The 26,139-nt window shown below is 54.2% G+C and overlaps 1 protein-coding gene across 3 annotated transcripts; it reads left to right on the top strand.

The window, feature by feature from the left end:
* Positions 1-5,590: 5,590 nt before the first annotated feature.
* Positions 5,591-25,894, top strand: ENTPD6 (ectonucleoside triphosphate diphosphohydrolase 6). Of its 3 annotated transcripts, XM_059895853.1 has the most exons (16): positions 5,591-5,677; positions 6,805-6,946; positions 8,996-9,113; positions 9,548-9,880; positions 11,496-11,572; positions 13,832-13,975; positions 14,893-14,968; positions 16,065-16,100; positions 16,831-16,919; positions 18,113-18,192; positions 18,873-18,937; positions 20,575-20,676; positions 22,791-22,931; positions 23,808-23,864; positions 24,754-24,866; positions 24,971-25,894. In XM_059895853.1, the coding sequence occupies exons 4-16, from the start codon at positions 9,589-9,591 to the stop codon at positions 25,067-25,069; spliced, it is 1,371 nt and encodes a 456-aa protein (XP_059751836.1). In that variant the 5' UTR covers positions 5,591-5,677; positions 6,805-6,946; positions 8,996-9,113; positions 9,548-9,588; the 3' UTR covers positions 25,070-25,894. The 3 variants fall into 3 exon arrangements, with proteins under 3 accessions (XP_059751836.1, XP_059751834.1, XP_059751835.1); XM_059895851.1 differs by having other exon boundaries at positions 24,754-24,974; XM_059895852.1 differs by lacking the exons at positions 6,805-6,946; positions 8,996-9,113 and having other exon boundaries at positions 5,645-5,677; positions 24,754-24,974.
* Positions 25,895-26,139: the final 245 nt, after the last annotated feature.

Raw genomic sequence — 26,139 nt, 5'->3', positions numbered from 1 at the left:
GTGAAGAAACCTAGCAGATTTATCTCAACCAAGTGAGTAAACTTAACATCACCCATCGTGAGCCATCATGGGCTCCTGACGTGAAGCACTGACGAGAACATGACATCACCTGGGGTGTTACCCCCCCAAAGTTCCTAAGCTGCTGTGAAGATACGTCAGGCAAACCCCAACTGGGAGACATTCTACAGAGTAACTGGCTTGTTCACTTCATAAATGACAGGGTCGTGACATGCAAGAAGGCTGAGGAACTGTTCTAGACTGAAAGAGACTGACAGAGACCAGTACATAAAAGATGTGGGCCGGAAAGGAAGGAAGGTAAAGGAGAGAGTTTATGTTCTGTTTTGTTTTTACTACAAGGACACTCTTGGTACAATCGGTGAACCTTGGTCCGTGTGGATTTCGTGTAGAATCAGTGTTAAGTTTCTGATTGTGATAAGTGCACTGTGGCTACACAGGAGAGCATCTTAGCAAGAGCCTTGGGAAGAGACTAATTACAGCTATTAAACTAAGCAATTAGAGTCTGCTCCACAGCCTACTATGGATAGTTTTGTTGCTTAACTGTTAAGCAGGCGGAGGTTTCATCCTTGAGGCCTCTTGTATTCGTAACACTCAGAAGGTCTAAGATACTGGCCCACAGATTTGTTTATCCAACAGACGCTGAACCAGATCTGGATTTTCCAGCCTCTGTGCCAAGCTGGGACTGCGGAGTCGAGTCCATCCAGGTCCAGGCCCTCAGGGTGTCTGTTCTGGTGGGAGAAGCTGAAAGACGCCTTCAAGGGACGAGCAAAGAGTGGGCACTGATTGGTAAAATGAGAAGGACAAAAGGAATTCAACGGAGGGAGAGGAATCTATTCAGAAGGAAGATAGAAATGACGGGAAGAAGTAGCAAGATCCAAAGCCCCTGTTTAAATTACTTTCTGTGTGTTTTTTATGAGATGAGCTTGGGCTTGTGGGTAGAGGCGAGAAGACACGAGGTGACGTGTGCAAGGGCAGTCAGGGTACCGCTATTTCTAACCGCAAAGACTGGAGGCACATGGCTAAACACATCACATCAGTGCGTCGGGATACCACGCAGCCGCCCAAAGGGCTGATCTCTTCTCTGAGAGTCACCATTGTGGTTACTGGGAGGGGGGTGTGACTGGAAGGGGCAAGGGGGCTGCTGGGAGCTAGGCGTGCTCTCCATCATGAGGGGTCGGTGGTGACGCTGTTGCGAACGTCTGCAAAAAAGCATCAGGTCCCACACAAGATTCGTGTTGTTCACCAGCTGTAATAAGCTATAGGTCAATTTTTTTAAGCTTCAAAAAATATTCTCTTTGTATTTATTGATCAGTAATTATCTCCAGGGTATATTGTTAAATGGAAAATGAGTTCAGAACAAGCTATAGTGAATGCACTCCTTGCTGGGGGGAGGGGTTTCGATAAAGGAAATATATACTCATACCCAGAACGTCACTAGAAGGAAGGAGAAAGGGGTAAGGCGTTGTCTCCAGGAGAAGAGAGAACCGGGTGGCCTTGGGTCTGGGTTGGGTGCTCATGTGGGGAAGGAGTCAATCTTTTAGAGCGAGGGGAAATCTGAAGCATGGAAAAGTTAAGAGGGCTTCCTTCATTTCTTTAACCCCACAGATGACAGTTGTAGTGTGGGTTTAAGTCATTGGAAGCTCACAGTCTTGAGGGAGGAGGCAAGTGCAGATACATGATATAGGAAGCCTGGTCAGGGAGTCTCGACTGGGAGCAGCTTCAAAATTGTGTTTTTCTCAATAAACTAAACATAACTGAGTCCTAGGTCAGGTCCTACAGCTCAATTTTGCCCTAGTTTTTCAACTCAATCAAGTCCTCTTTAATTTGTTGAAATTGGGCAGACATTTACCTGCACACTTACACAGCACTCACAGCCAGAGAGCTTACAAGGTCTGTTAGGCAGAGGAAAACCACATGAAATCACTATTTAATTTTTGGAAAGAGAAGCCCCTTCCCCCGACCCCGGCCCTTGGCCTCCATCTCTTGGTAGTATACCGCCACCTGGCGTCCCGTCAACAAACTGACACCAAACATATTCTCAGAAGTGCGAATTCAGAAATATTGAAATGAGTAAGGTTGAGAATGAGCCGTTTTATTATAATTGAAAAATATATTAGAAATGAGTCCACACAGATGCAGAGATACTTGTGTATGTATGAAATTCTTCTGGAGAATACAAGCAAGCTGTTAACAGTGGTTGTCTCCAGGAAGAGGGACAGTGTGTCTGGGAACACTATCACTATTTTTTTTTCCCCCGACCAGGGATTGAACCGGCACCCCCTGCATTGGAAGCGTGAAGTCTTAACCACTGGACCACCAGAGAAGTCCCTATTGTTTCTATACCTTTAAAATTTTGAGCCATAACAATGTATTGCTAACTGAAAAAAATTAAGTCCAAAAAGAAAAAGATCTGTTTATTAAATTTCAGTATGTTAACAAGGAGGCCATCTTTTCTTCATTCATTGATTCATATACCTAACAAGTACTTCCTGAATGTTTACTCTGTATCTGCAGGAACAAAGGTGAAGAAAACAGACACATTCCTGCCCTCCTGAGGTTTAGACTCTCCTGAGAGGACGGCCTTGGACAGCACATGTTGAAGGTTGCAGAGCCCCATGAACCTGGGTCCTCGGATGACTGACGGTGTGGAGTGGAGCTCCCAGCCTTGGGTCAGGGAGATGGGGAGCTATCCTCTTCTGTTTGCTTAAACCTACGGTGGGGTATCATTGTTTCAGCCCTTTGCTTTATCCTAGTTTATATGACACTTCACAAGTGTGACCTAATGGGTATTTTATTCACCCAGGAGCTGAAACACACACATTCTTCTCAAGTACTCATGGTAAATTTACAAAAAGTAGCCACAGATGGGGCTACAAAGCAAGTCTCAACAAATTTCAAAGAATGAGTGTTACAGAGATTATATCCCTAGACCACAATGCAATCAACTGAGAATTTACTAAGTAATTGGTTAATTTTTAAAATTAATTCAAAAATTTAAAACATTTCTAAGTAACTCATGGGACAGAGAAACATAATAATGGAATTTAGGAAAAAACTTCAAATTGATCATTTTAAAAAGCCAAAAATGCAAATTTGTGGGATAAAGCTAAAGTGGTACTTAAAGGGAAATGGAAAGCTTTAAATGCATTTATTAGAAAAAGAGGCTAAGGGACTTCCCTGGCGGTCCAGTGGTTAAGACTCTATGCTTCTATTGCAGGGGGCATTTTGATCCCTGGTAAGGGAACTAAGAGCCCGCATGCTGCATGGCGATGCCAAAAAAAAAAGGCTGAAAATTAATGAGATAATTAGTTAGAAAAACAAAAAACAGAATATATTTTTAAAAAGTAGAAAGAAATAATGAAGATGAGAGAAATTTAGAAATATAAAACAAAGATTCATGGTCTGGTGAGTGCTGGCTTCTCACTGCAACCTCACGTGGCAGAAGGGGTGAGGGATCTCTCTGGGGGCTCTTTTAGGAGGGCACTAATGCCATTCAACTTCCAGAGGCCCCGCCTCCTAATATCATCACCTTGAGGGTTAGGATTTGAACAAATAAACTTGGGAGACACAAACATTCAGACCATAGCATTTTACTAAGGAAAGACCTGGGGGAAGAGATTTCCAAGCAGCAAATAGCATATGCAAAGCCTATGTTAGTAAAACTGACTAATTCTAGAAATTCTAAGAGTGAAGTATTGTGAAAGTGATGTTGTGAGTGAGGTAGACTGAAGCAGAGCCATCATAGTTCCACGATCAATGATTTCAAAACATTAGAATGTAAATTAAAGCTTTATGACTGTATATAAGAAAGAATTGTGTACAACTGGATTGCAAAGATCCAAAGGTTTGGAAAGACTCCACTGGTGAAAAGAATGCGGAAACCCATGCTCCTATACGCTACTGTGGGCATGTCAATTAGTACAATACGTAAGGAGCAATTTAGCCGTATGCATCCAATATTTAAAAGAAAAAAAGGGAAAGGACATATCCTTTACCATAGCAATTCCTCTTCTAGGCATTTTCCCCACGGATATACCTCCACATGTGCATAGAGACAGTCCTCGGGATCCCGTAGCATTATTCATGACAGCAAACTTGTGGAACAAGGGACAGTGCTGGCTAACTGCTGCCTGAACAACCAGATCTCCCGGTTTGGTCTGTGTTGGGTGGCGGAGACATTGAATAATATCCTCCGACCTGAGAAGGAACCTTGAGACTGAAAGATGAAGCAGCAACTCTATAATGCCATTATGGAGTTTATTGTGGGTAACTTATACACAGGCAGATGGGTGGAGGGACGATCCAGAGGCATTCACAACTGCACTCCTTGCTGTCAAAGGGGTACAGGAAAACTTAAAGGGACCGAAGCTAAAAATAGAATCTGACTACTGGAGAGAAGCACATCCACACTGATGGGAACCAGAGGTTTTTAATCTGCTGGGGAGGAGGGTCTCGACCTTTAACCGTCTGCATCAGCAAAAGGCACTCTTCCAGTTTTCACATCAGATGGAGGCCAGGGTAAAAGTTGATGGGAGCTTAACTGGCTTGGGCTCATTCCTTGTGAGTGGGCTAAAGTTCAGTCACCCAGAATAAGGAAGCGGTAGCACTGTGGGCCCAAGGTGGAGCTGACCAAACAGAGCCAGTGTTCACCAAACAACCTGATAAACGAGGCCAGAGTCCCACCAGGTGCTGGCAGTGATGACACGCTCGCCTTGCCCAGTCCTGGCCTAGTACTTTGTCCCTACATCCCACCTGTCAGCACCCACTCACTCTCAAGTGTCCATGACTCAACAACAAACTCAGGCCACGGGGAGGGGCGGGGAGGGGTTCAAGAACCACCAAGGTTCTCCGAGGGCCAGGCCTGGAAGGGGCGCACCCACACCCCATTGGCCAGACGCCGTCACGTGCGCACACCCACAGCAAGGGAAGCTGGAAGCCGGGCTGCTTTCTGGTGAGGAGAGGAGACTGACCGAGGGGATATGTGGGCTCCCCTGCCAGCAGGACCCTGAGTAAACGGGGCCGCATGGACGACTGACCCAGGCAGGAGCCGGCAACCTTGGCGGCCTCCGGGAAGAGACAAGAAAATGGGGGTCAGGAACAGGAGGGGCTTGGTGGCACTGCCTGTCCTGTTGTGGTGGCATTTTCTATCGTGCGTTACCTTCAGGGAAAAGAGGGACTTTAGGTGAGGGGGCGGGGGGGAGCCCAAGGAAAACCAAAATTTCCACAGCTGGTCAAGGTCAACGTTGTGAGGTTGCGGGGCTGACTCCTCGGCCAGGCACGACGAAGGCCCTCTCCGCCGTGCCGCGGGGGACCCTATAAGCGGGGCCAGGAGCGGGGGCCACACGGCCGAGACCCCGCTCCCTGCACAACACCGGCCAGGCTCCAGGTTCCAGGCTCCAGGCTAGAGGGAACCGCCGGTGGACCCGGGCGGGAGGAGCCACGGCGCCCGTGCAGTGGGCCGCACCACCGCGCCTGCGCACTGGGCTGACGCGCGGTGCATGGGGGCGAAGCCCCGCCTCTAGATCCTCCTCCCGCAGCCCGGGGGTGGAGGCCACGCTGAAGCCGGTGGGGCGGGAGCGCTGGGAAGCGATCTCCGTGGTCCGCGCACTCCCCGGGGACTGGCACTTCGCTCCGTGGGTGGGGCACAGGGCCCTGCAGGGTAAGCGGCGGGTTCCGCAGGGCCCGGGATATCTATGCACGTGGGCACCCCCGGGCACGGTGCGCTGCGCCCTGGAGAAGGGCCGGGGCGGAGCAGGGCCGGGGGCCTCCGGGGCGCAGACCCAGCGCCTGGCAACTCCCCGGTCTTAAGCGGCAGCGCCTGGAGGCGGCCTCAGGGTCACTGGCAGCCAGGACTCCGCTGACCAGTGAGGGGCGCGGTCGGTGTTTTGGCACCGAGTGGGCAAGACAGAGTCTCCACCCCCAGGGAGCCTGTAGCCCTGCTGTCTTCATTCATTCAGCCAGGGTCTGCTGACCCGCTCCCAGCTCTGTGCCGGGCGCAGGAGATCCAACAGGGGCAGGACAGGCAGGGGAGAAAAGCCCGTTTAAACCTACCAGGAGACTTAGTATTTGTTCATGTGCTTTAATTTTGTATAGGTTTTAAGCATGTGCGGCAGTCATTTGCACGCAGGGCCGTTTTGGGTATTTTAACCTTGGGATAGAACTTGTATTTCGAGAGCCGACCTGCCGTCCCCAGCTCCTGGAAAGCTAGTCGGGCGATGGGGCGGGCCCCGTCCGGACATCACTGCCACAGCCCCACACCGAGATTCTCCTCTCTGACCCCGCCTCCCCCTGACAGAGGGAGGCACCCCCGCCCCAGGAGCCCGCTGAGAGTAAGGTTAGCTCAGCCAAACCTCTGTTTGCCTTTGTGCACCTACATCCTGCCCCCACCCCCCAGCCTACTCCTCATTCCCTCCAGCCTTACCTTTCCTTACAGCTTTGTTCTAGACTCTCCTTTAAAGAACAAAACTCATCTAAAATTGTTTTCCTTGGTGATCCTCTGGGGAGGGCCACTGTGGTGTTAGTGGTGTCACAGAAATGTGATTTGCCCCTCCTTAGCTCTGGACAAGCACCTTACCCCATGGAATGAAACTGGCTTTTAGGCTTGGGCCTCAGGGCCATGGAGGTGATTGTGGGCCAGGCTGTTCCTGGCTCTGTGCCCCCTCAGAGTTATGTTCTGTTTGGCCTCTGTTTATGTCACCCTGAACTTGGTGTGTAACTTGAATGATTATGTGTATGTAATTTCACATGAGTGTTTTTTGGTCGTCTGAAGTAGTCTTATGTGAATAGGGAAAGTGAAGTGATGAAGCACATTTGATTTGGAGACAGAAGCCAGAAACTCCTCTGCCTTGCTGCGTGCCAGCTGTGTGATCCCAGGCAAGTCCGTTTATAGACATTCCCGGGCCTTGGTCCTGTGTTCTGTTGTATGGAAGTAAGTCATCATATATCGTGTGGTATATAAGTGCCAGCCTGTGGGCCTCTGGTAACAGGATCTAGCATATTTAAAGGGGTATTTTTTAAATGGGTAGACAAATTTAATTAAGAGCAACCTTTGCCGCGAAATTTAATATACTACCTGTTAGTCTGATCATGTATGCTATGCTTCTTAGACTAACATAGGACATGATAAAATTTGACTATGTAAAAAGATTTTATAAAACGCTTTCAGAGTTGTAAGATGTTAGTATTGTTTTTGTGTCCTCACTAGTCATCCTTGGAAATAGTAGCTTTAGAACTTTCTCGAGAAATACTTTTTTGTTAAATGATCACTTAGCAGTGGGAAACTTTGGATTACTATAACCTAACCAAAGGAGACCTCTGACAGGGCCTGTTGCTGGGTGAGAGCTGGCTGCCTGGGGATGGCTTCCTCAAGCGCCAACCCCAAACCTGTCATCTTTCACAAGGCTCAGTTCTGTTTCTGACTGATGTCCTGCTGTCATTTCAAACTCAACATGTAGAAAACCTGGTCACTGCTGTCTCCTGCCCCATCCCACATGGCCATCACATGGGTCCTGAAGCATCATCCATGCCTCTTGGTGAACTGCTACGTCATCAGCTCGCTTTCTTCACCAGCAAGTGATGGCTGAGCAGCTGCTGGGCTCTGGCCTTGTGTCATGGGTGGGAGGTCAGGATGACTGGACTGGTCCCTGCTTCCAGAGAGGCACCATCTCACCAGAGGGAAGGGAGACACAAATGAACAACTCCACATGCAGCTTACTCAGGGAGTGAGAGTGGAGAGCACCAAGGAACACAAAGCCTCCGGCTGCAGGGTTCAGAGTGGCAGTGAGCATAGCATCTTGGGTAGGTTTTGCAGGGGTGTGGATAAAGGACCAAAGAAATAGGATGCTTAAAAAAAAAAAAAAAAAAAAAGGATATTTAAGGCTGTCCTAGATAAAGGCCTGTGTTCCAGACTGCTGTAGCAGTACAAGACAGGCTAAGTCCCTGCGCTTGGGGGCTGATGGCCTCGAGGGGACACAGACCTTCAGGAAGAAATCCCACAGACTCATGGTTATCACAGATAATGGTGGTGCTTGGTCAGGAGGGGGCAGGGAGTCACGGAGCACATAGTGGGTGGAGGTGGTCAGGGAAGGTGGGGATGACAGCTTGTCAGCCGAGGCTTAGGGATGAGGACCAGGTTGGCCCACCTGAGCAGGGGCAAGAGAGGTAGAGACTAAGCGCAGAGGCCGACGGGGGCCAGGCCTGGGCAGGGGTATGACGTTATTCTGAGAGTAAAGTGAGGCCAGAGCTGGGGCTGGGGAGGGCGAGTCTTGGGGAGGGAGCTGCTGAGAGAGCCTTCCCTGAGGCCCCTTGTGCTCAGGGAGGGGTGCATTGTCTTGCCCCCCCCCCCCGCCCCGTCCGAGCTTGGATGGTGGGCCTCTGGGCGGGCCTCTCCCCTGGCAGGGGCACAGGGCTGGCCCAAGGTTTGGACAGTGCTCCAGGAGCCGCGGGCATCGAGGTGTGGCTGTAGGGCTGGATTCCCCCCAAAGGCCACTGTTCCGTCTCTCCTACCCCCAGACAGCCTGGGGTTGGCGTGAGACCACCACAGGCTGCCCCCTGCCCTTCTAGGCCTGGCCCCCACTCCCCCTCCCCTGTGAGGGCCTTCACGCTGTCCTCCAGCCCTCCTCCCCCGCCACCATCACTGTGTCCTGAGCACGGCCCACACACCCCCAGGGCTCTGGTCCACAGGCACTCGCCCTGCTTCCCACCCGGCACGTGCCTGTCTCCCTCCCCCCGGGGCGTCCACTCCACCTCCCACACTGACAGCCAGGGTGGACAGATGGTGGACGTCCCCAAGGGAAGGGGGAGCCCCAAGAACCAGGCTCCTCGCTTCTCGTCCTCTGAAGTCTCGGGTTCCCACCCGGTGCCTCCACTGAGCAAGTGCCTCTATTTTGGGGTGCATTGAACCAAAACTAGGGGTGCTGAATTGATTTATTTTGCTCTGGGCTTTGAAAGCACATGGGCATTATTTCCTTCTCGGCAGGAACATGTATATGAATGACAAGAGGTATCTGTTGTGAAACTCCCAGGAGAATGAGCCGTTTCTCTGATCTGTCTGTGGCTCTGCAGTCCCCAAGGGACAGGATTTTAAACCTTTAAAAGTAAGTTACCACCGTGGGAGAAAAAGTGCGAGTGGAGAGAATGGACTGCACGTACATCTCTGTTACCTTGAAAGGTCTGGGGACACCATGCCCACGTGGCTTTTAAAATAGCGGCGAGTTTAGAGCCGTTTGCCTGGGCTAGCACCTAGAGGGGATCCTCGGGCTGTGGGGCTGTGGCCCAGGTCAGCACCTGCAGGACCGGCAGCCTTGGACAGGTTGTCTAGTCTCTGTGAACCTCAGTTCTTCTTCTGCAAAATGGGGATCCCACCTTCCAGAATCATTCTGAGGATCAAATGAAACTTCTGACTCCACAGGAAAAATGCAGACCTGTGGAAAAAGTTCTGGTTGAAGGAATTTTTTGTCCCTGAGTGCAGGAATTTCTGACTCGCCTTAGAACCTCGCAGCCTAACGGGTTTTTCCTGCCTCTCCTCCAGTTCCACCAGCCACTGTGGCACAGTCCTCAGCAGACAAGGAAATGAGAAAAATACCAAACAATGGGAACCTGAGGATGACGAAGGTGGCGTACCCGCTGGGGCTGTTTGTGTGCCTGTTCATCTACGTTGCCTACATCAAGTGGCACTGGGCTTCCGCCACCCAGGCCTTCCTCGGCATCCCCGAGGTGGCCACGGGGACCCGGAGGGGCCAGCAGTCCCGCAGTCCCCCGGGGACAGCTGCCCGCGGGCCTGAGCTCTTCTACGGCATCATGTTCGACGCGGGGAGCACTGGCACCCGAGTGCACGTCTTCCAGTTCAGCCGGCAGCCTGGAGGTACCGGGTAGTAAGCCCTGGCCGCGCTCCCCTGGCCTCCGTCTCACAGCAAAGCATGGGCCCTCAGGGTGGGCTGCACCCCTGGCCTGGGACTCCCTGGGGAGCCTGTCGACAGTGCCATTTCCCAGGAGTCCCAGATGTCCTCATTCGCACTGGCATCTGGTGACCACCTAAGGGCAGCTGAGATCCCAGAGGGCGTTGGGGTGGCCTGTCCCCTCCCAGCATCCCGGGCAGGTTGGGTGGCTAGGACCATGACTTAGGCCAGAGGTCACATGGGGTGAGTTTAAGGAAGGAAGTAGCCCCAGGTTCAGACCAGTGGGAGCCGGGAGTCCAGGAAAGTCAGGTACATGAGCAAAGACCCGGAGCCCAGGCCAACACGGAACTGCCCAGTGGGGCCAGGCAACAAGGGGTGACAGATGGCAGTGGCCTCAGTGAGAGTAAAGCTGGGACCAGAGCCTGCGGGCCTGGCTTCCCAGTGGGGGGCTGGGGAGGAGTGAGGGTGGAGTTTGGGCATCTTCACCAGTGGGCTTCTCCCGTGGGGAGACCCCCAGCGCTGCCCAGTCCCCCCTCCACCCCTTGTGGGTCGGTGCTCACAGCCGGGGTCCCTCCCCTCTGCTTCAGCGCTGACCCTTCTGGGCGTTTAACTGAACTGCTGGCTCCAGATGCCTTCAGTAGCTCTCTTCAAACCTCTCATGGCACGTTTATCTACTTTTCATCTGCTTTATTTTTAAACTTGTTATAATAGTTAGATATTTATACGCTGGACTTAACCTACCTCCAAAATTGGTTTTGAAGCTAAGTTTAAGGCAGCGTGTGTTGGCATGTAATCCTTCAGTAGCCATGTACCGGCGTGTTTTCTTTGGAGAGACCTCCTTACAGAAAGTTTGTTGCTGATTTTTCCTCCTTGGTCTTTGTGTCTGCATTCGGACAGCACCCCTTGGCCTCGGTGTGCTTGGGAATACTCTCCCTTGCTATAAGCACATGAGTCCAGGCCCCTAAAAATCTAAAACACTCAATTTTTAAAAAGAAGACTGAAATATTCTTTAAAAAAAAAAAAAAGAATGAAATATTCTTTAGAATGTATAATGCATCCTATCTAGAATTAAGAAAATGATTTTCACATTTGCAGTTTGGAATCATTTGCCCTGCTCCTCTGTTGGGTTTTTTGTTTGTTTGTTTTTTTGTTTGTTTGTTTCTTTGGCCACACTGCTACATGCAGGATCTTAATTCCCAACCAGGAATCGAACCATGCCCCCTGCAGTGGAAGCACAGAGTCCTAACCAAGGGACCGCCAGGGAATTCCCTGCTTCTCTATTTGTTGAATCAGCAAGAATTAACTATGTTAAAATTTAACATTTTAAATGGGTAGTTTTTGGTATGTAAATTATACCTCAATAAAGTTGGTTTTTTTTTAAATAGGAAAAGTTTTGGCCAAAACATTAAGTATAATATTCATCGTGTAGCCAAACTAAAGAGGCAGAGTTTAGATGAGAAACAATGAAGGTCTGTTTTCAGAAGTCTGCCTTGAAAGTGTGGCTCATCATAGTTGTATAGGTTCATGTATTTGTGTTTGTATTCACACTTGTACCTTTTTTAAAACATGATTTTCCTTTAGAAACTCCCACCTTGACCCATGAAACCTTCAAAGCACTGAAGCCAGGTCTTTCTGCTTATGCTGACGACGTTGATAAGGTAACGGTGTTCTCTCATCTCTCTTTGCTCATCAAATTTGCCTCCTGTCGATTTGTTAAAGTGACTCTCTTTCTCTCAGATGCAGAGCCGTCCCCCCAGAGCAGCGTCTTTGCTGTGCTGACCTGGGACATTTCACTGTGTAGGACAGTCTGTGGAGGACACTGGTACCCACGGGAGGTCCCACCACCACCCCACATACACTACACGCCACACCACACACACTGCACATATATACACATACACACCACACGCACAACCACACCACATACACACACACCACACCACATACATAGCACACACAAATACACCACATACATCACACACATATACACACACACAGCCACACGTATATACACAGCCACGCCACATACACACCACACCACACATGCACAGCACACACATACATATACACCACACACACACACCACATATATCCCCCAGCTGGCCCGCATGCCACCCGGAAGTCACGGTGTGATTTAAAAGCACAAACGCTGCAACTTAGAAAAAGCATTATTTGAAAGTTTAACTTTTTTTTGTTTTGGTTTCTCTGATTGAAGATGACAAATGTTCACTAAAAAAATTAACGTCAAAAAAATGTATTATGCAAAATCCACAAAACCAAATAAGTGTAAAAGAAATTTAGCTGAACTGTCAAGTGGTGACTTTGGTAAGTTGGTGGCGTTTACACTTCTGAACTGCACGAACACAGGGCACCTGCGTTCCCAGGGGGCTCCCGAAAGCAGCCCCTCATGCAGCTGTCAGTTCCTTTGGTCCCAGCACGTCTTAAATCAGAAGGTGACGTGGCATTCTTGCCACAGATGCATCCTGATACCAGACAGTGAAGTCACGGCCTTGGTTTCTTGTAGCTTGGTTAAGAAACAAATTGAAAACAGAAATCAAAATGAGTGACTCTAGAGGTTAAACCTGATTAAATGATATATCTTGGAATAAACTCATGGGGCTTTTTATTTATTTATTTTTATAAATTTATTTATCTATCTATTTATTTATTTATTTATTTTTGGCTGCGTTGGGTCTTCACTGCTGCACGTACGCTTTCTCTAGTTGCAGAGGGAGGGAGCTACTCTTTGTTGCGGTGCGTGGCCTTCTCATTGCGGTGGCATCTGGTTGCAGAGCACGGGCTCTAGGCACACGGGCTTCAGTAGTTGTGATGCGTGGGCTCAGTAGTTGTGGCGCGCGGGCTCTAGAGCACAGGTTCAGTAGTTGTGGCTCCGCAGCACGTGGGATCCTCCCAGACCAGGGCTTGAACCCGTGGCCCCTGCCTTGGCAGGCGGATTCCCAACCACTGCGCCCCCAGGGAAGCCCCTCATGGGGCTTTTTAAATCTTACTTGTTCAAGCAGGCAGCACACATTCACGTGGGGTGACTTGTACAGCTTCCCAGTGGACAGCGAACCTCTCCCACTTCCTCCAGGAGGACAGTGTCCCTGGTTTCTCGCTGTCCTTCTGTGTTCTCGTCCCCTCTATTTACACGCACAGTGGAGCACGTTCACACTGTATTCGCTTCACTCCCGGGGCTGAGCAGTGTGCCCTGGAGATCGTGCCCCGTCAGGAAGTAGAGTGCTCTGTCCTGCCGTGCACGTGCACATTGCACTTGGAGAGCCAGCCCCTCCGGAGGGCCTGTAGGTGACCTCCCACCCTTCGCACCTCACAGTTTGGGAAAGGCTGCTCTGTGTCACCTTATGCACACTTCGTTCCCCTCACATGCGAGGGCATTGCCTGGGTGAACTCTTGGGGGGTTTCTGAGTGAGAGGCGTGCGTGTCCCCCACAGACATTGCTAAACTCCCCCCAGCATCGTACCCTCCACACGCCCGGCGAGGCTTCATGGCAGTTGTCCCCCGCCCTGCCCAGCCCGCCCCCCACGGGCCCTGGTCCAGCATGGAGAGCTCAGCATTCCGGCGAGTGAAGTGATTCCTTGGTGTAGCACTTCACGGGTTTTAGTGCTGTGAGGGACCCCAGAATTCACTCATGGTGTCCAGGGGCGTCGCAGCTCGTCTGAGGCTGCCCGGGGCTGGTGGCGGGGCTGGCGGGGTGCCGGCTGCCAGGTGCGTAGAACCCTGGCCCGCTCCGCTGCCGAGGGTCCACCCCACGCTCCTGCCTGCACCTCTTGAGTCTCTGTTTCTGCTGATTTGGAAAATTAGAAAAAATATATTTATAAATTAATAAAACCAAAAGGGTGGGGAGCACCTATGACCCTGCACGCTGAGCGCAAACCCTGCTCTACCCACCATGTTCACAGAGCACCCCAGGAATTCAGGAGTTACTGGACATTGCTAAACAGGACATACCCTTTGACTTCTGGAAGGCCACCCCCTTGGTCCTCAAGGCCACAGCTGGTTTACGTCTGTTACCAGGAGAAAAGGCTCAGAAGTTACTGCGAAAGGTGAGCTCATCCAGTTACCCCGGGGCGGGTGACTTGTGATAACTGAAAACATGGAACATCAGCCCACGTCCAAGCAGGCAGACAGGCCACGGAGAAGCTCCCCAAGGAGGGGAACTTGTCGAAATGTTAGCAGTGTCGCCTTCAGTGGAGGGGTTGTTGATGAATGATGCTTTCTTTCTCAGGATGTTTAAAGCTATTCATGTTTTCTAGAATGAATCTGTTTTATAAAAAGAACAAGTTCGTGTTAAAAATATATTGTGCTTTTGAAGGGCTTCCTTCCATCCAAGGACTTGCCGAGTGTCTAAGGCCGTGGGACCTGAATTCTTGACATTTCGGCTCAAGCCAGTCGTCCTCGTGGGAAGTGCGGGCTCCGCTCTTGGTCTGATGCTCAGCTGTGACTGCTGAGGAGGCCCCTTCGTGTCTGCCCAAGCCCTGCACCTCCCCGCAGGCGGCTCTGGAGCCTGTCTTTGACATGTGCTTGCAGGGTTCTTACCATCAGGAATCAGGGAAAGGGTTCTCAGCAAAGTAGTCCTCCTCCTCTGCACTGTTTCTGAACCTGTTAGCTGCTAAATGACAGATTGTTGCAGGTTTGTCAAGGTCCCTTATAAAAACTACTGAATACCTTCACATGCTCAAGTTGGATTGTGGGACTGAAGTTTCTATGTATCAATAATTGCTAAAAAAAAAAAAAAAAAAATGGAGAAGGAAATAAAGCCAAACGCGGTTGCTCACCGCTTTCGCTTCCCCCGTGCCAGCTCGTCTCCCAGGGACATGCCCACCAGGCCACGTGGCGGCCCAGGGCTGGGATCCGCTTTGTGGGGCTTCCCACCCCTCCTGTCCTGTCCTAAAGCAAGGCAGTGATTGGGACTGTGAGTTTACATTCTAAACGATAAAGGTTTGTCTCTCTTTACATTTAGGTGAAAGAAGTGTTTGAGGCGTCACCATTCCTCGTAGGGGACGACTGTGTTTCCATCATGAACGGGACGGACGAAGGTAGTCACCAGAAGCGCCATGTGCCATGAGGCTGCCCCTCGAGGCGGGCTGCACGCAGGGCTGCTGTCAGCATGGCGCTGGGAACCTTCCCTGGTTGGAGGCACAGACACCAAAGTGCCGTTCCCACCCCAGTCCGCAGTCTGACCGTCTCAGAGCACTGTATTCTTGGGGCCAGTGGTAGAGACAGATTCTCCTCGTGACTGGCTCCAAGCCTGGCATAGATCACGTTTCTGAAAACAAATCATCTTTTCTGTTTTATTTTTTAATTAATTAATTAATTAATTAATTAATTTGGCTGTGTTGGGTCTTCTTTGCTGCGCGTGGGCTTTCTCTAGTTGCGGTGAGCGGGGGCTACTCTTCGTTGCGGTGCGTGGGCTTCTCACTGTGGTGGCTTCTCTTGTTGTGGAGCATGGGCTCTAGGTGCACAGGCTTCAGTAGTTGTGGTGCGCAGGCTCAGTAGTTGTGGCACACGGGCTCAGTAGTTGTGGCTCATGGGCTCTATAGTGCAGGCTCAGTAGTTGTGGCGCACGGGCTTAGTTGCTCCATGGCATGTGGGATCTTCCCAGACCAGGGCTCGAACCCATGTCCCCTGCATTGGCAGGCGGATTCTTAACCACTGCGCCACCAGGGAAGTCCCATCTTTTCTATTTTAAGAACATTTAGAGAGAATCCCCAGTTGCTGATGTGTTAGAACGTTGCTGTTGCATTAATTCTAAGAGAGAATCACTTCATAAGGTTCCTTACCAGCCCCTGACTTTAAACGTGACCTTAAGAGTTTATTTGGGTGGAGGGAAAGGGAACATTTGTTTTTCATCCCACCTCTTCCAAAAAGAGGCAATTGATAAAGAGTGCGACCAAGAGATGTGACAGTTTGGCTGAGCGCTCTGATTTTTAGTGTGGTGTCTTCTAGAGCAGTCTGCCAGAAGCAGCTGGATGGTTCTGTGAGTGACGCCCGTTTCTGTAGCTGATCTGGAGGCTGAGAGTTGTGAGGAAGTGGTCTCCTTGCGCTCCTGAAATCGGAAAGCTGTCATGAGTCCCCATTGCTGTTTACAGCCTCTCAGGTGATTCAGATGCTGTTTGTGACCCTCTCTTGCAGGTGTTTCCGCGTGGATCACCGTGAACTTCCTAACAGGTGGGTTCCCTTCATCATAAAGCCAGCAGTTCACAGACACAGGTCTTTAGAGCAGGGGCCTCATTTCCATGCTAAAATAACCCCTTCGGGTTGCTGACCCGAAGTAGAGTGTTGGGATGGGTGGGGCGGGCACCGGGCTTGCAGATGCAAATGCTGGAGATGCAGGGGGTCCTTCGCCAAAGGCTCAGCTCTGCCTCTGCTCCCACGGCAGCGTCCCCTGGCCACCGTCCTCATTCCTGAGAGAAGCCCTGAGTCACACTAGTCAATATTGAACGTGACGCGAATGCTGATCACCTTATAATTGAAGTCCTGCTGTAGGTAGAACAGGGAACAGGTGGCCAGGAGTCATTTTTCTTAGATTACTCTCAGGATGTGGATTTTTGTCCCTTTGTTGTAATTACGGACAAGACCAGTGTGTCAGACACATGGATGAGAAAGAAGGAAGTTTCCTGTAGGAGTTGCCGCCCGGGGATGGGGAGCCATGTCAGGTGACAGATCAGGAGCCCAGGCCCCAGGAGCACAGGTTGTCCTTCGTTCAGATGAAAGCCGCCACCGGGGCAGCTGTCCTTCACGCCCCCCAAACACACATGGACATTTTCAAGTGGCCACAGCTTCTGTCTGTCTTGTTCTTCTTTCCACGGAAGGGCCTGGCTTCTAACCTCCCCTTTTCTGCTGTTCTGTCTGTTTACTAACGGGCATTGCTGTGTGGATTTTACTCTGGGTGCCGCAGGCAGTCTGAAGACCCCCGGGAGGAGCAACGTGGGCATGCTGGACCTGGGCGGAGGGTCCACCCAGATCACCTTCCTCCCAAGATTCGAGGTAACCCACCGCCGCCCCCAAGGCCACCTGCCCCATGGGGGAGCCTCAGCCCCGGGGGAGGTCTGTGCACTCAGCTTCTCTCCTGAGGGTCAGATCACCCGCAGTGAATGCTTCTTAGTTTGATTTTAACTCTGCCTGGAAAAAAGAAAAATAGAAATCTGGTCTTCAGCTGGGTGATAAACTAGATACTACCTGGAGACCTTGGGGCAGAGGGTGTGGGGTGGGTTTTTCCCCACCCCCGCAAGGGCTTCCAGGGAAGGGCCGGAGTCTGACTCAGATGGGACAGAGCCGCAGGCCTTTTCAGGGTGGATGTTCTAAGGCAGGGGTCCCCAACCCCCAGGCTGCGGACTGGTAGGAACCGGGCTGCACAGCAGGAGGTGAGCGGCGGGCAGCAAGCGAAGCTTCATCTGACGCTCCCCATCGCTCGCATCACCACCTGAACCGGAGCTCGCATTACCGCCTGAACCATTCCCCTGTCCGTGGAAAACTTGTCTTCCATGAAACCAGTCCCTGGTGCCAACAAGGTTGGGGACCGCTGTTCTAAGGGACACGAAAACGCTTCCAGTTGAGACTGCGTGCTGTTTTTAAAAAGTACCTTCCTCATCTGCCACTTTTTAAATTATTACTATTAGTTTTAGTTTTAATGGAAGAGCCTTGGGACTTCCCTGGCGGTACAGTGGTTAACACTCCGCACTTCCAGTGCAAGGGGCATGGATTCAATCCCTGGTTGGGGAACTAAGATCCCGCATGCCGCGTGGCATGGCCAAAAAAATAAATAAATAAAAAGAAAACTTAGCATTAATGGAATAGCCTTAAATTTACTCATAGCTCTTCTGGTTGGGCCGTATTTCCCAGAATGGGTAAATGTTACTCACAGGGAGGAAAGACACGGGACTTCCCTGGCGGTCCAGTGGTTAAGACTCCACGCTTCTACTGGAAGGGGTGTGGGTTCAGTCCCTGGTCGGGGAACTAGGATCCCACATGCCTCTTGGTGCAGCCAAAAGAAAAGAGGAAAGACAAAGTGTTTCACTGCTTGCTCCAAGCTGTTTCACAGCATGTGATTTGATGAAAGGCTAATTTAATGGAATACATCTGTGCATATCCCTGTTCTTTCAAATGAATTGAGGGAGTGGGGGACAATTTTCTAGAAAGGTCAGCAGGAAAGGTGCTTTAACCCTTGTGTTCTTCCCCAGGGCACCCTTCAGACCTCCCCGCCTGGCTTCCTCACATCCCTCCAGATGTTTAATAGGACCTACAGGCTCTACTCCTACAGGTTTGTTTTCAGGACTGAGGGTGGAGAGGTCCACCGTCCAGGCATGTGGCTCAGCTTAGCACTGCAGGCCTCCCCCAGCCTCCGCCTCCCGCCTGGGGAGTGACCAGGGTGCTGGGCCATAGACTCGGTCCCAAAATCCCTGCTGTGGACCCCCCTGCAGCCTCTTCCTCCTCCCTCTTCCCTTCCTCCTCCCTCCCTCCCTCCTTCTTTCTTCCTCTTCTTCCTCCTCCTCTTCCTTCTCCCTCCTTTTTTAATTCACCTGTAGTAAGATTACATTTCTTCTTTTGTACTTATTCTCTTCTGCCTTGGAAGAGATTTATGGGAAAGTGGAGAAGAGTCCATAGATGGTGCAGGAATTTTCTGGGCCGTCTTTTTTGCCACGTGGCGCCTTTAATAGGTTCTTTCCGTGAGGCTCGTCCACACCATAAAGGTGGGGACCTGTCTGTCGCCCTCACCGGTGTCCACAGCTCCTGGAGGAGCTCCCACCAAGTAAGAGCCTTCGCTTGTTGCGCTGAGGAGCTGGATGTCCTGATCCCCACTGAGGGAGCTCCTGGAAGAAGCAGGAAGCTGCTGCCTTGCCCCGAGTTTCCTCCTGCCCCCCGATTTTGGATCCAGGCTGGTGAACGTGCTGGAGGCGGAGTTGAGGGCGGCCTCCGCTCACCTGGGTTCTCTCTCCGCAGCTACCTGGGGCTCGGCTTGATGTCGGCGCGGCTGGCGGTTCTAGGCGGCGAGGAGGGAAAGCCTGGTGAGTGGGGTACAGTGTTCAGAGCCTTCCCGGCCAACACGACTCGGGAGCCCCAGAGGGCGCCCTCCCCACCGAGACCTTGTTGGTGGGCCCCTGAAGCCCTTCTCAGTTACTTTTAAAGAAATATGCTAGTGAAGCGGTTTCTGAATCACTGAGTTGCAGGGGGTTCTTAGGAACCCAAGGAACTGGGTGTGATCGGAGTTGGCTTGTTGGTAAGGATTTACCACGGGGCGCATGGGAGGGGCTCCAAGGGGGGCTTCAGGGGAGGTTCTGGCTCCTGAGAACGTCCCCTGTGTTCTTCTGCTCTCGAGGGGACTTGGAACGGGCTCTGCCCTCCTCCAAACATGGCATTTGGGGACGAAGCCTGTGTCTGTTCCCAGGCCCTCTCTGTGCCATCCTGCCCTGACATGCTTGGCTTGGGACAAGCCAGGCGTTGCTGGCGGGCGCTCGAGCCCCTGGGACGTTCAGGGGACCACATGCCCGAGGCGAGCGGGGGCCCTGCTCTGAGGCTGCCTCGGCCTGTCCCCCCGAAGGCCTCGGTCAGACGTGAGCAAGCCCACGCGTGTTCTCGGCCACGCACACCCCCAGCCCAGCACTTCTGCTGCCTCTTCCAGGGCCTGGCCGTTCTGACAGAGCGGGAATGTTCCACTGGAATTGTTTTCCACGCACATCCTGCTTCAGCTCCTTTATCTTGAATCCTGTTGTTTAACCTCATAACAGTGGCCCCTTTGTTGCAAACCAAAAACGCGTCCACGTCTCAGAAACACTCACGACCACACTCTGGGCCAGAAAACACCTGTTAGCCAGTGGAGGACGGCAGGCACCCACTTGCCCGTCTGTGCCGGCCTCAGGGTCCTGTCCCTCCTGCACCCCGACCCGGCAGAGCGGCGGGGAGCCGTGTGTCTTCCTGTGGGGCTGTGACAGCTGCCAGAAGGGTTGCAGACCCCTCGCTGCCCCAGGGAGGCGTCTCCTGCCGTGTGAGCCGTTGTCGCTCAGCAGACCACCCACTGCCCTGAGTAGCTGCAAACAGCAGTCGTCTTATCTCAGGATTGCACAGGCATCCACTCGGCGGTCCCTCTGCTGGGGTCCCTGGGGTCCTGTGAGGTGGCATTTGGGACGCGTGTCTGGCCTCTACCCCGCAGAGCAGCCTGCACTTCTCCCTGGCGGGTCAGAGGAAGGAAAGCCTCCTGAGGTCCCACGGCCTTGTGACCTGCACGTTCCGCTGGTGCAGGCGGGCCCAGGCCAGGATCGGGGTGGGGGGACAGGGACCCACTCGGCAGGACGCCAGCAGGCGTGTCCCCGAGGGTTGGCATCCTGGGGCCCTGGAGGCTGCCCCCACGGGGAGCCACTGGGGTCGTCATGAGCATCGCCTGGACCCCCGAAGCCCCTCTGTGGCCGTGAGCTGGGAGTGGCTCTGCTGGGGCTTCTGCCTCCCGAAGCTGACTCGGGACGCTTCCGCAAGTCCATCCCGCGGCAAAAAGGAAGCGTGTTCCCTTGACCCTCCGAGGCCCTCGGCGCTGACCTGAGACACTCAGTGCTGCCGGCCTCCCCTCAGCGGGCCCCGTCTCAGCTCCAGGCGTGCCCTCACCCCACCACGGTCAGTGCTCTTCATCCGCCTCTGTCTCTTTCTGTTTCAGCTGAGGATGGAGCAGAGTTGGTCAGCCCTTGTTTGTCTCCCGGTTTCAGAGGAGAGTGGGAGCACGCTGAAGTAACGTACAGGGTTTCGGGACAGGAGGCAGGTACGGCACGTTTATCCTCCGTGGGTGGCTCGTGAGGGTCGACGGCAGCTCCTTCCCTCCGGACACCTCAGAGAAGCAGGGGGACCGTCCAGCCTCCTTCTCAGACAAGTGTGTACTTGCCCGCAAGCGGACACGGTTCTGGAACCCCCGGCTCCTGCGGGGTCCCTGCACAGGGCTCCCTTGTCTGCCGCTCTTCCAGGGACCCCATTTCCCAGCAAGCCTCCAGTGAGGGAGGATCTGGACGTCCCTCGGCTTCAAGCAGACAGCCAGGCACGGCTGTGGGCCTGGCAGCTCTGCGGGAAATGGCTTCTCCTCCCACACCTGCCGCCTGTGCTCCGGCGAGGGCCGGAGAGGCCGCAGAGCCCCAGGCCTGTCTCACCCACAGGGTCCCGTGGCTCTGTGCTCTTTGAGTTTCTTCTGAGATGCTGAAATACTGTGTCCAGGCTGGGTATGTGGGCGTGAGGTTTGCCTCTGGTGACAGGGCTGTTGCTACTCACAGCACTTCTGACGCCAAACGTGTGGGGTTTTTCCCACAGCGGCCAGTCCTCTGGCAGCAGCAGGGTGTCCTGCGATTCACTTCGTTCCGACACTGACTTCCAGAGTCAGTGCAGCCCTCATCAGATGAGGCACCCCCCCGACCTTTGCAAGTGCTGGGCCCCCCGTTCTTCTGACTGACCGGCCACAAATCAGGGGTTCCCACGGCCTCTTCCTCAAATTTGATAATTTGCTGGAAGCACTCACAGAACTCAGGGAACATGTTCCTATCACTGGTTTCTTATCAAGGACACAGCTGAGCAACAGTGAAATGGGAGAGAGGCACAAGGCAGGCGTGTGGGGAGGGCACCCGGAGCCCCCCTCTCCCCGGGAGCCCCCCTCCCCGGGAGCACCCTTCCCCCTGGAGCACCCTCCCCCCAGGAGCACCCCCTCCCCCCGGGAGCACCCTCCCCCCAGGAGCAGCACCTCCACGTGTCTCCAACCCGGAAACCCTCTGAGCCCCGTCGCGTAGGGTTTTTACGAGGCTCATGGCAGAGGGACTGATTAACTCAGTGGCTGCTGGTGACTGACTTAATCCCCAGCCCCCTGCCCACTCCCTTGGGGGTGGGGCTGAAAGTTTCAGCCCTCTAATCACCAGCTCCCATCCTGAAGCTGTTGAGGGACCCACCAGGAGTCACCTCATTAGCACAACCCAGGAGGATTGAAAGGGGCTTATTATGAATCACAAAACGCCTCTCTCACCCTCACCACTCAGGGTCTCACGAGGCTTTACAATCTCTGTGCCAGGAACCCAGGGTGGAGAACAAATGCATGTTCCTTACTATCCAGTGATAAACGGAAGGGGGCTGGGGGTGCCAGGGGGGGATTGCGGTCTAAAGACGACCAGGGAAGGCCTCATGGGGTGATACCTGAGACAAGACATGAAGAAATGGGAAGTGAGCTCCAAGCCGAGGGAGCAGCACATGCAAAGGGCCAGAGGCGGCTGCTGTGTTTAAGGAGCATGGAAGAGGTGGTGTGACGGGTCAGACGAGGGAGAGTGCAGGGAGATGAGGTCCCAAGTGCAAGGGTGCAGCTCCCAGGGCCCTGGGAGAGCTAAATGGAGCTGCCGTCAGACGTGGAGCAGGGCTGGGGCAAGATCAGAACTGGGCCCAGCTCTGGGCTGTGGGCCGTCCATGTCCACTGACTCAGTCTTGTGTTGTCGCTGTCCTTCTGAACAAGGAGTCAGTGACCAGCCCTGTGAGCTTGGCAAGCTGCCTGCAGGCCCCAGCTTCCTCATCTGTGACAGGAGGGAGGTGCAGGCCCCACCCAGGCGGCTGGTGAGATGGGGTGGGACAGTGCACACTCGAGCTCAGCACGGGCTGGCAGGGTGAGTGTGGGGTGGACCCACTGGGCTGCGTCACGGCAGCTGCAGGCGCCCAGCTGGAGGCGCGTGACCTTCAGGGTCGGGCCGCACTCTCTCTGGCCACCTTTTGTGCTCACAGTTTCTCCCCTTGGGCTGGCCGCAGCGCGTGGCCCCTGAAAAGTTGCTGGTGAGCACCCCCAGGTCGCAGTCACCCTGGGCTGTGTGGTCGGGCGCCCAGAGCCCACTGACCGCTGAGTCTGCTCTCCCTTCGCCCCAGCGGGGAACCTCTACCAGCTGTGTGCCCGCCGAGTGTCTGAGATCCTCCGAAACAAAGTGCACAGGACAGAGGAAGTGAAGGACGTGGATTTTTATGCCTTTTCCTACTATTATGACCTTGCTGCAAATGTGGGCCTCATAGGTAAGGGTGGGGCTTGGTTGGGCTGTGCAGGGACTTGGGTGTGGGTCCCTGGGCGGAGGGCCCGTCAGTCACATCAGGGTGATAGAAATAGAGGGAGGGCGGGGGACGTGTCACTGAGTAGAGAGTAATAGGCCCCCTTTTTATAAATAAGTCAGTTCTCTGAGCCGCTTGGTGCAGGAAGGCTTCCTCGCTGTCGGTTTATTCTCCTTTCACCTGTGTGATTCTCAAACCGTCAGCCGCTGGCACCCAGGCCAGCAGGAGGGCTCAGCCCACCCCTCAGATCGCCCTCAGGAGCCTGGGGTTATCACCCTGACCCCTCCCCAGCCCGCGGTGCCTTCAGGACAGAAGACGGTATTGTGAGTCTGGGACCGGTGCTGGTCAGACCAACTGGAAACCCTTGAGAGGGTTGTGAGGTCACGTCAGTGGGTCGTGACCGGACATGTCTTTTGAGGAAATAGATTGAGGATATTAGAACGTGTTGCCCGTGGCAAGGGTGAGAACGTGAATGTCCACAGAAAGCCGCCCTGGAGAGACCGAAGCCATCAGCTTCTGGCTCCCTGGGGCCTGCTGGGCTACACTGTTGGGCCCAGTGTGGACGGCAGCCAGCCGGTCCAGGCGGAAGGTGACCTCTCACCCCTCACCTAGGCCCAGGCCCCTCCCTCTGGGGCACCCCAGCAGCTGCCCCTCGGCCGCCTGGTCTGCGGGCTCCCCATAGCTGGAGCCAAGGCACGCTCGTCTGCACGCTGATGCCCAGATGTGCGGCCGCCCGCGTCTCACCCCCCACCCCCAGGGTACCCCAGGCGCAGGCCCGGGGGCCTCAGTGCCGTCTCGGCTCCACGGCGCTGGTGCAGACTGGGTGCCCCGTCTCCTCCACAGATGCAGAGAAGGGAGGCAGCCTCGTGGTCGGAGACTTCGAGACTGCGGCCAAGTACGGTGAGTGGCCTGGAGGCAGGACGCTGACCCGGGCGTGAGGCAGGCGCCAGCCCCAGAGCTCCCGGTCGGCCCCTGACTGTCGACCGGACGAGGCTTCGGGGGCGTGAGAGTGTGTAGGGGCCGCTGAGGTAGCCCAGAGCACAGGCCCACCGCGTCCTGGGTGGCCCGGGTGGTGGAGATGGGGTTTTTAGTCCCAGGGCTGTGAGGAACAGACCCCCTTGATTTCACTTTTTCTGACTCTTTCTCTGTGCCTCGGGTGACCTCAACTCCCAAAAGTGTCCCAGCAGATTCACAATTGCCAGGGGCCCCTGCACCGCAGAGTCCAGTTTAGGGGACGGAGAGCTGTCCCCCGGGGTGTGGCCGGTGGCCGCCACTCCCCTCGCTCCTCCATGGCCGGGTGTACGGGCTGCTTGTAGATTCTGCTCTTTGGTTGCCTTTCCCAGTTGCGGGTCAAAGGGGTTAAACTCTGTATGTTTCTCCATAGAAACACCTTCTCTCCCTCCCCTGAAAAAAGGCTTTTTTAAAATCGTTCTCGTCACCTCTGGGTTTGTCTCCCAGACACCAGCCAGAAAAGGTTCCGAGCAGAGGCTGTGGGTTGGTTTGTCGTCCCCGTCGTGAACAGGGGTGGGGTGTTCTGTGCCAGCCTGGTGGATGATTCCAGTCCCCAGACGGCCCAGGTCCACGCCAAGGAGAGGTGTCCAGGGTCATGGTGCAGGGATGGGGCCTGGAGGCGGGCAGTGGGCACCGGGTTGGCCTCAAGTCCCTGCCTGTGCTGTGCTCTGACCAGCAGTGAGGCCCCGGGTGGCACAGGGCCTGGTGGGGTGGGTGCCCCAGGTGGGTGGAGTCCGGCTGCCCCTGTTCCCCCACCCAGGAGCCCTTTCCCCCACAGTGTGCCGGACGGCGGAGACCCAGCCGCCGCGCAGCCCCTTCCTGTGCCTGGATCTCACCTACGTCAGCTTGCTGCTCCAAGGGCTCGGCTTCCCGGGGGACAAAGTGCTGAAGGTGGGGACTCCCCCGGTGCCCCCAGCCCCCGCCCGTCGCGAGCACATGCCCGCCTTTCACACGCACATGCTCCCTTCCACCCCCCCGCCCCTTGTCTTTTCAAGTTGACCCGGAAGATTGACAACGTGGAGACCAGCTGGGCTCTGGGGGCCACTTTTCATTACATCGACTCCCTGAGCCGACAGAAGAGCCCCACCTTGTAGCAGCCCAGCTGCCGGCCGTCCCCGTAGAAGCACTGTCTCTGCGAGAACAGGCCCCTTTGGGACCCCCAGTGTGCGGGGAGGGGGTCACGGCACAGGCTGAGACCCTCCTCCCCGTGACCTCACAGACCGGCCCCTGGACGTGCTGGAACACGGCCCAGGCCTTGGCTCCCGGTGGGCAGTGACCAGACAGGGTAAAGGGCACAGGCCGAGGCCAGGGTGGCACAGCTGCTGTCCCCACCGTCCCATCGCAGGGCTGGGGCGGCTGTGGCACACGTCCTGTGACGGGAGTCTTGCTTTATCCCACTGCCCCCAGCGGGAGCCCCCTGGGCTGGCGGGCCAGGCATCTCCTGCATGGGTGTGGACTGTGACGTCATCCAGAAGCCGCTTCCTTGGGTCCTCGGGTGGCTCAGGGTTAGCTGGCGGGTTGGCGCTGAGACTGGAAAGAGGGGCTGGAGGAAATGCCTCTTTGTGGCCCGTGTTCCCCGGCTTCTCGAAGCCGTCTAAACGTGAGCGTGAGCTGCTGTGAGATATCTGTGTCTGTGAGTGAGTGATGTCTGTGTGGTGCTGAGTGCTCGTGTAGCAGCTGTGTTCTGAGCCCAGTGGATGTATCGCTGCCCTGAGCCATTTGCAGCCAAGCGGTGTCAGTCGGGCCGAAGCCCCAGATGCGCCCTCTCACGGCCCGTCCCCGCAGGCTCGCAGGATGCTGGCTGAGCTGTGCACAGGATGCTACGTGTCCCAGGCCCGCAGCCGTTCCTGTGGCATATGCACAGTTCACGGAATAAGCTGAACCTCATGGGTTCCACTTGAAATAAAGGGTTTTCCAGGGTTTCTGCTCCTTTGATTCCTCTCGGTGAGCGCCAGCCGTGTCCCTCCACCCCAGGTGTTGGGCACCTGAGGTCCCTGTTCACCAAAGTTTAAACAAAAACCTGCCCAAGTGGGTGACATGTGATGGCAGGATTAAATCCTGTCAGTACATCCTGGGGAGACAACAGCAGAAGGACACACAGAAGCCCCCGTCGGGCCCTCCTGGCGTCCCCTGTCCGGGACTGGCCCTGTGGAGGCCCAGGCTG

Source organism: Balaenoptera ricei, chromosome 15 (assembly GCF_028023285.1).
Source record: "Balaenoptera ricei isolate mBalRic1 chromosome 15, mBalRic1.hap2, whole genome shotgun sequence".
NCBI lineage: Eukaryota > Metazoa > Chordata > Mammalia > Artiodactyla > Balaenopteridae > Balaenoptera > Balaenoptera ricei.
Note: the sequence above shows the minus strand (reverse complement) of the source record. Positions and strands in the feature narration are given on the sequence as shown.

Excerpts from the sequence above, each read along its gene's own strand:
- ENTPD6 (XM_059895851.1), top strand. The coding sequence starts at position 9,589 with ATGAGAAAAATACCAAACAATGGGAACCTGAGGATGACGAAGGTGGCG. Across the intron at positions 13,976-14,892 it reads CTCAGAAGTTACTGCGAAAG|GTGAAAGAAGTGTTTGAGGC; the intron begins GTGAGCTCATCC and ends CTTTACATTTAG. Across the intron at positions 18,193-18,872 it reads TACAGGCTCTACTCCTACAG|CTACCTGGGGCTCGGCTTGA; the intron begins GTTTGTTTTCAG and ends CTCTCTCCGCAG.